Below are 14,121 nucleotides of genomic sequence, written 5' to 3' on the forward strand. Positions count from 1 at the left end.
CAATGTGCTAGTACATATAAAGCAGAAAGGGAGATTCATTAGCTGGGAAAGACAGCAACTCCCCTATGTTTCACCTCGGCCTGGCTGCACAGAGCGCATGCAAAGCAACCACAGCAGTAACACCTAAGTAATCGATGCAGCCTGCACCCTGGGCTCCGGGTTTCATCTGTTGCAGATACCAACTGCATACAGGGGTGAGACAGGGAGATCTCTGTACGAAGTGCAGAAATCATTTTTATCGTTTGTTGTGTTGTTTTGTTTAAAAATTAGTGGCATCTCTCCTGACAAAACTAAGAAATAAAAAAAATGCTCGATTTCATACTTCTCCATTGTACTTTGTTCCCTTTGCTATTGAGATTTCTGTGTACCAGAAGCACACCTTTATCAGCAGCTGATCAAGAATGTTTTATTGTTATTTCTTTAAAACCAAAAAGAATAATAAAAAACATATGAGGCCTAAATTACTTGAACAAACAAAAGAGTTTTCCCTCCCTCTGCCCCCCACTACCAACACCCCCCCAGCGCCGGATCTGCCCCTCCTCCTGCAGCACACAAATGGCCTCACACCAGACAGGATGGAGGGAGGGCTCCCAATTACACTTCTTTATTAACAAGGGGCCACGGCAGGGAAGGGTCTGGGAAGGGGAGTGTGCACAGCGGCTGCCAGCTCCTTCCCGCTACCCAAAATGGGGAGCAGAGGTCACGGGTAATCTGCTGGGAAGGGGCTCATGTGGCGCAAGCTTTTGGCCACCTGCTAGCCTTGTTCCCAGGATGCAGCCCCCCCATGACACCCTATTTCAGAGGGAGGACTCTTGGGGCACCCAGTTGGTCCTTGCAGCCCCACTGATGGGCAGAGGTGGGAGCCTAATGGATACACCAAGCCACAGGGGTCGGCACATGAAATGAGAGCAGCAGAAGGCGGGATGGCCCTGCTGTGGCCCTGGGCAAGACACCTCTCTCTGCCTCAGTTTTCCACTTGCAAAATGGAAAACACACTTATGGAGGCACTGAAAACCTATGTTGTTTGGTAATGTTCAGACATGATAGTTGTAGGGCACTGCCATCCATCATCGAACTCCTTTCTCCCTATCCCGAACTCCTTTCTCCCTTGGAACCTTGTTACACTAGGAAAGATAAGATATTTTTGATAAAAAGCAGCAGTCAAGATCATTTTTTTTCCTTTTAATTCCCTTTCAACCTCAGAACACACTTCATGTTCACCCTTCAAAGCCGTGGCATCACACCTACTGATAAAGTTCCGTTCTGAGCTTCTCGGGCCTCTGATTTACTCATCGTACCCTGCCTGGTGCTTCCTGCATGGCTGTTTCCATCTGGCGGAGCCCAAATCCTCCTTTCTCCTTACCTCAGTGTTTAAATTCCTCTCCCACCGGGCTGCCAGCTTTTCCTTGTGAACAAAGCACAGACCCATTGAGCAAACATTTCTATCCATCTGTGTCAGCAGCCACAAGAAGACAGCTCCCCTTACTTGCAAAGCCCCCAGTAATTTTATCCCAGACCTCAAAACACACTTGACATCCTTTACGACTCCTTCCTCGTGCTCAAAAACTAGCTGTGCTCTGGTTGCTTTGGCCAGTCTTTGGGTTTATTTGTTTATGGAGCTTTATGCTACCCACATTCCTTATTGGGGCTGTTTAGTCAGCCACTACCTGAACTTTCAATTCATACATAAAAGTCACTTTTGTACCTGTTACCTTTTTTCCCTTCAGCCAATCTCTCAGGCTGTCCCTATAACACCTCTTAGCTGCACAACATGACCTGAAAGGCAGGTAGTGCATTTGCACCGTTAGCAGCTACATGGTCCCAGGTACTAGCAATTTCCTAAGAGACTGGGCTTAAAATACAGAGATTACCCAAACAAAGTGGCAAGGACCATGGGCAGGCAGCAAAGCTGCAGGAGAGCAGAAACACAGGGGAATGGAAGGGGAGCATAAAGCACTTCTGCTTTTTCTAACCAAGGATTAACACATAGGTTTTAAACAAGGGGACTCCTTTCCCAGCTGACAGCAGCAGCTGCAGCTTCTGACTCGCTTGCAGAGTGGCAGGGAATCGAATCAAAGAGAAAAGAAGAAAGAGGACAACCCTTCCTTGGGGAGTAGGAAACACAATACGGGCTATTCTAAAACCCCTGCAAACAGTGGCTTGGTTTTAGGTCAGGCTCTTCTTCCCCATTCTGTCCTGCTACCCTCCCCTCCTCTTGGAACAAAGGCAAATTGGTATTTTTCAAAATTCTTCTGAAAGCCAACCCGGCAGATGGTTCTTTCCATGCTGGGGAGGGAACAAAAAGAAAAACCTGCCAGGATACACATCACCGCGATGTGACAAAGATAGGCATGGTGGATGGCCTCTGACCCAGGGATTTCACGGAGGCCTATTAAACCATGTGGCCAAGATGGACTGAGTCAACTTGTATCTCCAGCACACAGCTGCCATACCCCACAGGCTCATGCAGAGTTTCATTAGCTGAAGTCAGGCTAGATAGACAGAAAAATAACAGGGTGTTTTCAGATTTCCATCCCACCTTTTCAGCACTTCATGATGGCCCCACACACCAATGTTTTAGCAGGTGGAAGTGAAGTTCAGTTGCCAAATTCACAATATAATAGCAAAAGACTTATTTAGACGGGAATTAGCATCTGTGCTACTTCCTTGTTTTGCTGCAAAGAGATTCACAACTCAAAACCTGTGAAAAATCTTAGGTACACATCAGCAACAGGAACACCTGCAGATGCAAAAAGCCAAGGGTAAGTCACTCTCTTGCACTCAGGCTGAGGACTTGGCTGTTCATCATAAGCTAGCCTCCTGTTTCTTTGAAACCTCCTCTGCCTTCTAGGTGACATCAACAGCTAAATTCCCATTATTTCAATGGTGACCCAGGCAGAACCAAGGGCTCCTCATCTAAGCACCCAAGCCTTGTGTTGCCTCCAAGGATGAAGCACGACTTTGTCAAGTGCCATGTCCGCCAGCTGAAGCACAGGGCACAGCAAAGGACGTGCTGCCCTCCCATGGAGCTGCCCCACACCTCCCAAATTCCCATGAAGCACGTTGGCAATTGCTGTCCCTGAGTGACTAATAGCAGCTCCTGCCCATGCCCCAAGTCAGTGACTTAAGGACAGATCAATCCCTCCCATCACGGTCTTTTTCTGGTGATTGCTTTGCCGTAGTCATAGAAGGAAACGGGCTCCCCCCACCCTTCAAATCAGGAATGTAATTACAAATAATACAGTGGAATTAAGACAAGAGAGAGAAAATGCTGGAGGGAATTCGTCCTAATGATTACATGAATTATTGAAGAAAAGTATTCCAGGGAAAGTGAGAGGCTGTCTTTGGAAAGAGTCAGCTGAGCACTGGTGAAAGCAGTGTCAGCAAACAGGCACGATGTTAATTATCCCCATCTAACCTGCACATACATGGGCTATAAGTAGTAAAGCACATCATCAATTCAGTAGCACCAGTTACCTTGGAAGATGAGGCAAAACAAGTGCCTTCAAGCTCCCTGCTAGTACACCCCACACAGGATACTGATTTAGGGATTCTCTCTAGAGATGAAAAGATTTTGGTAGGAGGCAGAAATGACAGCTGATCAAGCACCTGATAGTGCTGCTGCTCCCCAGTGGGAAAATATCTGCCTCAGGTATATTTTTATTAGCCTTAAGAGTGAGTTTTTAGCAAATTACCCACCTGAAAATACAGCAAGTGAAGCTACCTAAGCCAGGACAATATTTTAGTGTATTCTGGGATGCAACGAAGGCTAACAACAACAACGAGTAAGGTTAGGAATTAGTGTTGACTCTTCATCAAAAGTATGAGGAAACCATTTCTCATGTATCCTCCTTGGAAGCGTTTGCCAAGTGTGTTACAGAAGCACGTGGTTGGGAACGACCAGCGTTGCCCCCACAGTGAAGCAAGAGCGTGATCGCTGGTGACACATCCAAGCATCCACTGCTTGGCCCTCTCCTCGTCAAACAGAGCCAAGCAGCTATCAAGGAGAGCTGGCTGTGGCCTCTGGCGTGGCTGCTTGTGCCACCGCATTCCTCCCAGGAGCATTGGGCAAGGGAAAATTACCCGCAAACCCCCTTGGGGCTGATTCTCATCTTTCAGTGTGTGGATCAAGAGCGGCTCACATGAAGCTACAAGGCTGTGAAGTGCTGAAATTCCTCAATGAGCCACCCAGGTTTATAGTGGTGGGGTTGTCGTAACACCGATGTCAATAAAAGATACCATCTCTCTCTACAAACCTTGCCACCCAGGTAACACAGCGAGCCATGAGAAACTGATGAGAAGATAAGTAAGGAATATTTACTGGAGGACTTGTTGACTCGTACCGCACCAAACCCTAACTCTTCTTTGGGATAATTTTTTATCATTAAGCTACCAAAGATGCAGAGAGTTAATAATTTTGAAACAAATTCCCCATGTCATTAACAAGATGACGACTGGCTCCCAGAAGCCAGCACGCTAAGATCAGGCCACCATCTGGGAGGCTCAGTTGTGTTATGGTTAAGCAACCACAGTACAATGAAGAAGGGCTGAATGTTACCCCAGCCTGTGACAGATTCCTTGACTGAGTCATTAATCTGATTAGTCTCTTTCACATACTGTACTAAGAGACAAGATGTTTTCATTTCTCCTGCTTTAATTTCCATGGAGTTTGTGGGCTTCTTGCAGGAGGACAGTCTCTTCTGCTGCCTTCGTACATGGCCCTCCATAGTAGACTTTGATTCGCAAGAGGAACATGATGCATCATCTTGAAAAAACGAGGCTGGCAGAGACACACTTAGCTCTGCGAATGCAGCTGCAATTGACTGTTCATCTTGAATGACCACATCCTCATCTTCAGCAACTCTGGCTTCCACAAAGCCACAGTCCAGGCCACATCTTAAATAGGCAACCTCATTTCTGTAGTAAGACACCCTGGCCCTTCCGCTGGCCCCTTCTGCGAGCCCATAGCTCTGGGGGGTGGTTTTGGGTGATACTACCCCAAAACAGCAGAACTTTTCCCAGAAAAGTTTTTCTGCTCAGAAGCAATATCCTGCTACTGGTGTACACACCAGACCTTGAGAATCCCTCTCCTGATAGCAACCGCCTGCAGCCCAGAGTCCAAATATAATCACGATGTACAAATAGCACTTCATGTCCTGAGATGAAGGAGCCAAGTGCCAATGGTCTAATTCACATTAGAGGTCATGGCAAGAAATGGAAAATAATGCTCTTATGAAAATACAGCTAACTGGACTTGTCCTCCAGGGTCACATATCAAATGGAATCATTTTAAGTCTCAAGAGTTGGAAAAGTCTCAGAGTTAAAAAAAACAAAACAATGTGTGTTTACACAGGATATTTTTAGACTGGTTTCCTAAGAAAACAAGGACAATGTGATCACACTGTTTTTGCGTATGCAAATGGACACAGACTCCTTGCCTGACTACATGACCCTTTCCTCAAGGTTTTTAGGGTATTTTAAACAATTTTAATCAAATTTGGAAAAAATCTTGAAGGCGCAGTATTTCAAAAAGTTTTGTTCAAATCATCGGGACAGAAGAAAAGGACCTCTGAGGGGCTCCCGAAGAGGGAAGGGCCAATAAGTTCACTCATCATTAGACACCATAGAAGCCACAGAAAAGGAACATGGTTAGAAACAAGCTTTCACAAAATTCAGTGCTCAGAGGAGAGGAAAAAACAAATAAGCTGAAAGCATCAAGTGAAGCCCCTCTTTACATTCAAATAAACTCAAGATGAGTCCATCATGCAGTCCCACTGACCATGCAGGGGAATATGGTCAGTAAGGAGCCCAGCTGGGAATGAAGCATGTGAAGGATTAGACCTGACCTGAGGGTGAATAGCTGGATGTGCATCTTTGTGAAAAAGAGAGTAAAGATGAAAAAAGCTGGAGGTAAATCAGAAAGTATTTGTGGTCAGGCATGCCTGGAAGGAGAGGAGGGGGAGCACTGCATGCAAAAGGAGATGCTGGAGGAACATGAATGAATGCATGAAGGCCTGACACTCCTGTGCATCCCCAAACCTCTGCAAATGAAGACACAAGCAGCACAGAGACTCATAGCTCTGGATGCATGTGCCAGTATGTCGTGTCTCCAGCACATCTCTTTTAGCCTGGAGGCCCTGGTGCTTTCAAAACACAACCAGCGTGCACTGACTTGGCCAGGCCTTTATGAGGCTGCTGGGAGCAGCACCCATCCAGCCCTGCAGTTCAGCAGGGGGGAGCACGGGACCTCCAGCCAGAACCCCAGCTGCCCTTTTTGGTTCTTGTTCCTTCCCTCTAAAGCCCTGCAGCATCTCCTCAATCCCCAAACCATCAGAGGAGACATTTTCGTCATGGTTTGACAAGAGAGGCGCAGCATAAGGGAACAAGGAAATGTCACAGAGGGCCAGCGAAACTCGACCGTGGGAGGGACTGCTACAAAACAAAACCGGTCCTTGACACAGACAGCCTCCACAAGCCCTGGTCATGTGGCAGCTAATCAAATACAGCAACTCTTCCTCATTTGGCACTCTGCGTTAGGCAGTAAAAGCTGTTCACATTTCCCCAACCCACCCCTTTGCTGCCAGATGCATGCTTCTTAAAGAAATACTTGGCTAAATGCAAAAAAAAAAAAGTCACAATTCTTTGGGAGCAGACAGACAGTGAAGAATGGGGATCGGCTGGCTTAGGCAGAACACCAAGTTGGAAGAGAAACTCTGCTTTATTCCTGTCACAAAATATGAATGACAGGATGTGAGGCGGACACTGTTTCAACAGGCTTTGGAGAAGGACTGGTGAGAGCTGGGATCCAGCACTCCCTACACTTCACAGTGAGGGCTGAATCATCTTCATGTGGGACCTGCCTCCCCCAGTTTACTACACGGAGGCCCAAGAAGACTCAGTTTCTAGTCCAGGCATCTCAGGAATCTTCAAGGACCGAGATGAACCTGAGTGGTTTTCAGCTCACAGTAAAAGAGGCCTCCAAAGCTCTGAAGTTTTTGTGAAGAAATTCATTCCTGCTCTCCTCTGGGGAGGAAGCCCAGGGTGGTTGTGCTGGGAGGGCACCAAATCACAGCTGCTTCACTTGTGCCTTCAACAATGTGGGAGAAATAAGCTGGCCAAAAAGAAACCTGGGATCAAAGAGACGAGTTTGTGTAACTCTGCACCCCAATGCTTGTACAGAAAGACTAAAAGCACCAGGTGCCTCATGCCTATTAGAGCAGCTATGAAGTGGTCTCTCCCCTGCTCAAAAGCCAGGTTCCCCTAAACACAACTCACAGAAGACTTCCCCGCCGTGCTGGCATTTCTGGGGCTCTCCTACTAACCCGTGACCAGGGCAGAGGCTGAGATCCACACCCCTACTCCTCACCTTCCACTGCTGCTGTACACCTCAGGGACCTGCCACCGGCATCATTTAGAGCAGCCTCAAGGCTTCCCTAAGCAAGGGTGGGAACCAACCCAGCACAGAAACATGACAGGGCTACAGGGGCTCCATCCTTTGGAAAACAAAAATAAAAAAAGCCATGAAATCAAAGCCTAGGACTTCAAGCAGATTGACAAGTGCCTTCTCCTCCTTGCTAAGCCCTTTGCAGTGCAGGGAGCAAGTACTTACACCAACTCCCCAAGCCACGTTTGGTTTGCAATAGGAAGAGCTGACTCATGCAGGGATGCCCTTAGCAAAGGGGAGATAATTGTGCACTTCAAGCAATTGGATGATCATACACACAAGTCACTGGTGAGAGGAATACAGCGTGGGGGTAATCCAGCAAGAGATGCGGATGCATACAAGAACCTGGAGGGAAAGTGCATTGTGCAGTCAGCGATGTAAAGAAGGGGAAGGAAGTGGGGGTGGAAGTGGTCGAGATCTTGTGGAAGAAGGAGGGGTCCAAAGGCGGAAAAAAAAAACACAAATGAGAGTCCTCAAGGAGGTGGAACTGGAGGAGAAAGTTGCCTGTGGGAGGCTAATCAGAGGAAAGGAATAAGATAAATAGAATTCCAAGGGAAAAGGTGCTAGAACTGCTTCCTGGGGAGAAATGGCATATACCTGCAGGAAGTACTGCAGGAAAATCCAAGGACAGAGCTTCCTCTGACTGCCCACAAGGAAGCTTTACTTCCAACTGACTTGCCGCCACTTATTTCTCAGCAACGAAATGCATTCACCCATCCCAAGCTCTCCAAAAAAAAAAAAAAGTTCAATAATAAATAAATGAGTTAACATCCCCTGAAGCAGGACGTTGCACATATGATGGAAGCTCCAAAGAAACTTTATCAGGTTATGTGTAAAGAAAGGAGTGGGGTAGGAGGGTGGGAAATTAAGTGTTTGCAGACACAGAAAACTAGACAGAGTAGCAAATGAAGGAAAGGAGGGGGAGGGAGGGACAGAAATAAAAACAAAACCAGGGAACCACTACTCATCTGGGTCTTGTTAAACACTACATGACAAGAGGGGAATTCTGATGGATTGCTTCTTCGCATTTGGCGCCACGCTTTCAGTGCCATTCCAAACTGACAGCACATTTGCCCTTACCCAAAGGAAAGGCACTTCTAGGGATGCCAAGGGCACTGGGATCGAGCAACCCCGCTGCAGGTGGGAAGAAAGCAGCACCAAGAGCAGAGCCTGCAGGCCTCGCAGCAGGCGGGCAGGTTATCCTTTGGGCTCGTGGCTTCCCCCTCACCAGAATGAAACAGAGCCCTTGCCAGTCTAGAAGTGGCCATGGTTTAGCCCACTCCATCCCCAGGCACAGAACAGGTGAAATCAGAGCAAACACTCACAAACACCTCCACACTTTGAGACCGCTGTACAAGCAGCCCCACGGACAGCCCAAGCCACGATTCACCCACCGAGCAGCCCTGGAAGAGGGGTAGGAAGCTACCTTTGCTCTTATCTTCAAGAGGGGGAAACTGATGTGAAACTTGGCAAGGCTGTGACTTAAAACCCAAGAGTTCCTGGGTTGTGGCCAAGCCTTGAAGCTGTGGAGCAGAGGCTCCCAGTGCTGGAGCTCTCCCGTCCTGCTCGGGGCCAGGACAACCACACCCAGCCCCATGCTCTCCTCAAGCGCCTCCCCTCCCGCTCACCATCGCGTAACATCCCCAGGGCAATTGCTCACATGGAAAAGAAACATGAGGAAAGTATTTAATGTATGTTTACGTCTTTTAATATACTGTAGCAGCTGGAATCAAAGTGGGGGGAAAAAAAATCAGTCCCCAGCACATGAGCATCGCAGCTCTGCAGAGCCCCCTTCTAACCACCACCACGCCCCAGATCACAGCTTTAGAAATCAGGCTCTGGCCCCTACTGCCTAATTAGCAAAACAGTGCAAAGCTTAGGAAGAGGCATATCTTCTTCCTCCCTAAGTGGCCACTGAATAAATACTATATCCCCAGTTCATAGCCCATTTTTACATTGCTGGCATTACCAGTCCTTTGTGTACCCACATGCTGTTACTTAAATTGCTTCCATGTTTTCATTACTTGCCCTCTGCGCTGTGTGTATTGAAACTCCTGCAAGAATGCTGAAGAGGTGTTTCAAAGCACTGGGGACCACTGGAGATGTGGCTGAAATTATTATGCAACAAACTTAAGTGATTTTTCAAGTCTAGTAGAGTTTGCTCCTCCTTGCAGAGGATAGATTCACTATAGGACAACCCATCCCCAAGACACAAGCATGGTCATTGGAGAGCTGAGTGTAACCCAAGCTGCACCCTTACACACAGGTTTGTGGGACTCATATATATGCCCTGCATCCATAAGCAAGGAGATAAAACTCAAGTAATGACACTGTGCCCATGTACGAGGGAAATATGTTATATATATACATATATATATCTATCTATCTATCTCCTGGCAAAAATCCAGTGGAGTGATGCCAGCTGCATATCTGCCCCACCAGTTTAAGTGTATTGTTCCCTGTTGCTTCAAGTAGTTAATTTTTTTCTCGAGTTTGTGTTGATTAAAGCAACAGACAAACAGCCTAACTCTGGAGGAGCACACGTGACTGCAAGATCAAAACCACCAGAATCATTTAAATGTGACAATCACATTGTAACCACTACCACAGCTTTCAGCATTTCTGCAAGTGTCTGCAGAAGCTACCTGCGTGCTCCTCTCTCAGGAAAGCCCACAGATGGACATTTCGAGTTGCAACTTGCTGCTTCCTCTGAACTCTATCTTCACACAAAATCTCTGTAGCTGCCACGAGACACATGCAGCAGCCATTAGAGCAGTCACACTACTCTAATTTGAGCCCTTCTCTGACTGATTTCCAGCTTGCCTCCTGTCCAGTGCCTTTCACCGCTCCTTGATGTGAGATACTGATCTTATAATCCAAGTGCTAAGAGCCACCTGTGTGCAAAATCCTGCCTGGCTGCAGGGATGCAGGATGTTCACCACCCCAGCGATGTTGGATGGACGTCTCTGGGCATCACACCCCTCAAGATCACAGCCCCATGGTCCTCCACATCCCTGCTGGGGACCCCTCTCTGCCACATCGCCTCCAGCCCGCCCGGCCCCAGCTCGGCAGCTGCTGTGCGGCAGCCGTTGGGTGTTATGCTAATCGATTCGCCGGTGCAGCAGGCCTCTCCCCATCTGCTCAGAGGATCCACCTGCTGTGTTTTCTCTATTTTTTTTTAAATGGTTGGATTAGGCCAGCGCTGCCCCAAGCGCTCCCAGCCTGAGCGTGTAGCACAAGCCAGCTCAGACCTCACAGCACAAGCACAGTCTGGATGCAACCACACGTGGACCATGATCCGCCTCTTTCCAACTCCTTGTCTTGTGGCAATTAAAGTCTCACCCTGAACGTCACCACACTGCCTTCTTTCCCCCTCCAAGTTTCATTACAGCTAGCTTTATTTATTTAACCTTTTTGGATAGCCACATCAAAGAATGAACATGCCTTCCACGACTATCTGAGGGATAAGCAGAAATGAAAGGTCTGATTTCTAAGCACTCATATTCTTCACAGTCCACTTGCAGTAGGCAGTGGTTAACAAGTCTTTCTTCTCCCTTGCTGGCCATAGAGGGATTGCTTGCGACACCTTTGCTGTCTCTGAGCAGAGTCTCACACGACTGCTGGTTCCCTTGAGACTGCTGCAAGTATTCAGGGGAGGATAAGGAAATGGAAATAAGACACTGCCCAGCACTAAGAATGCAGCCTGTCCTTCTCAATAGGTGGGAAAATCTGTTCCCAGCTTATTACCAGAGCAAAACTCCATTGTGCTACTTTTCATGTACAAGGAATATGCCATTTACCGTGGTTCTAAGAAAAATTCCCCTTGGCTTCTCCCTGCCACAAGATCAGATTCTAAGGCAAGTACCCTCAGTGAGTAATGTTAACCTCCCTGGGCTCTGTCTCACATCAATGGGAAACGTTACTGTTTCAGAAAGAGATTTAGAGCTGTCAGACTTTTGGTCTAGGTCAGTCGGTGAAGGACACTGGGTCCTGAGAGGGCCACTGGCAAGTAGCCTCCTCCAGGCTTAAAGTAGCCCTTCGAGCATCCATCGCGAGTATGAAGTACAGAAGTGGGGACCTTCTGCACAGCGAGGGATCAAAGTTACATTGAACAGCAAGACCAAGTCATCCCCTGAGCTCTAGATTGGTGCAAGCCTATATCCCAGATGCATTTGTCCTGGTGTTAGAGATGTTCATGAATCTTTCATCAGATGTGGACTCCTGTCTGAACTCATCACAAAGCCCACATGTTGCTTAAGAGGTGGAAGTGAAGTATTTGTATTGTGATAAAGCCTCAACCTGACCAAGGCTCCTTTGTCTGACTCCTAGGACAAAAAGCACTCCTACACCCAAAATAATATGAGTAGTCACAAGGTGTCATCTCCCCGCTCCCCCTCAGTGCTGCTGCAGAACTCGATTTCTTTTAAAAATCCAAGCATAGGGCACATTACTGAAAATTAAACCAACAAGAAAACAAAAAGGGTTCTCCTGAAATCAGCTCATAAAAAGAAAATATTTTCTTTATACCCTGTTCCCCTTCTTGACTAAATCACACACACCAAAAAAAAAGAAAAATATATCAATTTTTTTTTATCCTAGCTTAAGCTACTAAAAAATTCTCTCCAGGAGGATATTTCAAGAAAATAATAAGCATCTGGAAGAATGAGATTTATAATGGAGGTGTTTTCCGAAGCATAACTATAGTGTTGCTAGCACAATGCTGTAATCAAGAATAATGGAGCCGTTCGCTCGGTATACAGGAATGGATTCAATTGTTCTCCGTGCACATAGCTGTATTTTACAGATGTAGTCAAAAGCTTTAACTGCCAAAAGGCTCAAGCATTATTGCTCAGACATAAAGCAGTGTAGAAGTGGGCTTCTTCATTTATCACTCACGTAAAGATGAGCCTTAAATCTCAATTACACACAAAAAGGGAAGAGGCAAGGCTGAACTTTTGATCCCTCCTGAACTGGTGCACCTGAAGGATAGCTCAAGATCACCTTTGCAGCTTGCACAGCACCACAGGACGATACCTGCGTGGCTTTGCCTCCTCTGTAGCCACGCAGGACCTTGTAAACTGCCTGAAGGTTGTGTCTCAGACACAAAGCACTGCTTCAAGGGGAAATACAGGAAAGCAAAAGAATTACCTTCTTTTTGGAGTGCGATCTGTCCTCCTCCTTCACTGCTTTGCTATTTTTCCCAGCTCTGGAAAGCTTTTGCTCCCCAGACTGCTTGATGGTGATTTTGATCTCAGGAGGGCAAATATAGTTCTCCAAGTTCTTTGGGGGCTTCTTAGCTCTCTTGGTGGTCTGGATCTTTAGTTTTAAACTCCCCTCTGTGAAGTTAGCTTCCTTGATGGAAAACTCCTGCTCCTCCAGCCCATCTCCTGCCACCCATTTCTCACTGTCCGCGTTGGAAGTGGAATCCACATCTCTCCCAGAAGCCAGCTCATCCTCCTCTTCGGGCTCCATCCGCTCTCCACTCACTGGGATCCCTTTTCCCGAGCCTGCCGCAGGCAGCATCGTCTCCCCCGTGCAGCCAGAGGCTGGCGGAGGCTTGGCAGAGGTGACAGAGGCCGGCAGAAAATCCGCCTCGCCTCCCCTTTGCCGGGAGCTGCCCAAAGTCTCCCTGGGCTCCATGGCAGTACCGCAGTGCACTGGAGTTTTATCACAGGGAAGGGGTGCACAGGAGGAGACGGGGAGAGAAAGGGCAGGTAGGATCCCAGGGAACAGATGGCAACCGTCCACCGAGTTCAACGGCCTAGTCGCCCAGAGGCTGCAAAGAGCTCAGAAGAGATCAGATCTGCCACTGTCAAAGGAAAGGAGAAGAAAAAAGGAAGTTAGCACGCGCATATATATTGAATACAAGTGTGGAAATGACTGAAACACAGCACGGCCGGGCTTCCCCTGCAACATCTCAAGGGCATTCCCTGATGCAAAGCGGGAACTGACACTGGCCAGCATTTCTGAGGACCAGGTCTGGTACTCTGCAGCAGCCCAGCTGAGGAATTATAGCCACGTGTATCACTAAACTGATGAAAATGGATGATTTTTTAAAAAAAAAAAAAAAAAAAAAAAAACAGAAAAGATGTTTATATGCAACCTCCTTCCACTCTGGTCTTGGGAAAGAAGTGAGGGAGAAAGCAGTTCTCCATACCCATGAACCTCCTCTTATTTCGAAGTGTTCCCTGTCATTGTCCTGTTTTTTGTTTGGTTGTGTTTATTTATTTATTTATTTTAAGAAAAAAAATAGAGAGGCAGACACTTGCCTCATGTTAAACGATAACCCAGTGATCAGAGCCCAGAAAACCCAGTGTTGCACTATGAGGGAGGCAGAAGAGCTTCAAACTCCCCATCTCCCCACTTCACAGGCAAGGGAGACGCACTCGGCTGCCGGCTGTTGTGCGGGGCACTCTGCTTTGGATGAATTATTCAATACTTGCCGGGCCAGGCACACGCTGTCTGGAGCCTGAGATGCTCCCTGGGATGCTGCACATGTAGGAGGATCCACCTGGGTCCCTTTCAGGGCATGTCAGGGACCTAAGTACTGAGGGTGATGAAGGAAAGATGAAGTCAATAAGTCAATATTTTCCAGAGTTCCTCGTGCCCGCAGGTACCACTGCTCTGTAACAAAGGCTTGGGCCAACTGTGGCAGGAACTGTGCTCTCATCCTTTCA

At 47.5% G+C, this 14,121-nt stretch overlaps 1 protein-coding gene across 6 annotated transcripts in view; it reads right to left on the reverse strand.

The window, feature by feature from the left end:
• Nucleotides 1-14,121, reverse strand: part of SETBP1 (SET binding protein 1) — a 257,775-nt gene that overhangs the window by 227,022 nt on the left and 16,632 nt on the right. For all 6 annotated transcript variants that reach the window (XM_040540143.1, XM_040540138.1, XM_040540142.1 and 3 more), the window contains one exon: nt 12,593-13,253. In XM_040540143.1, coding sequence (XP_040396077.1) covers nt 12,593-13,084 — 492 coding nt within the window. In that variant the 5' untranslated portion in view covers nt 13,085-13,253. The remainder of the gene's footprint in view (nt 1-12,592; nt 13,254-14,121) is intronic.

Source organism: Cygnus olor, chromosome Z (assembly GCF_009769625.2).
Source record: "Cygnus olor isolate bCygOlo1 chromosome Z, bCygOlo1.pri.v2, whole genome shotgun sequence".
NCBI lineage: Eukaryota > Metazoa > Chordata > Aves > Anseriformes > Anatidae > Cygnus > Cygnus olor.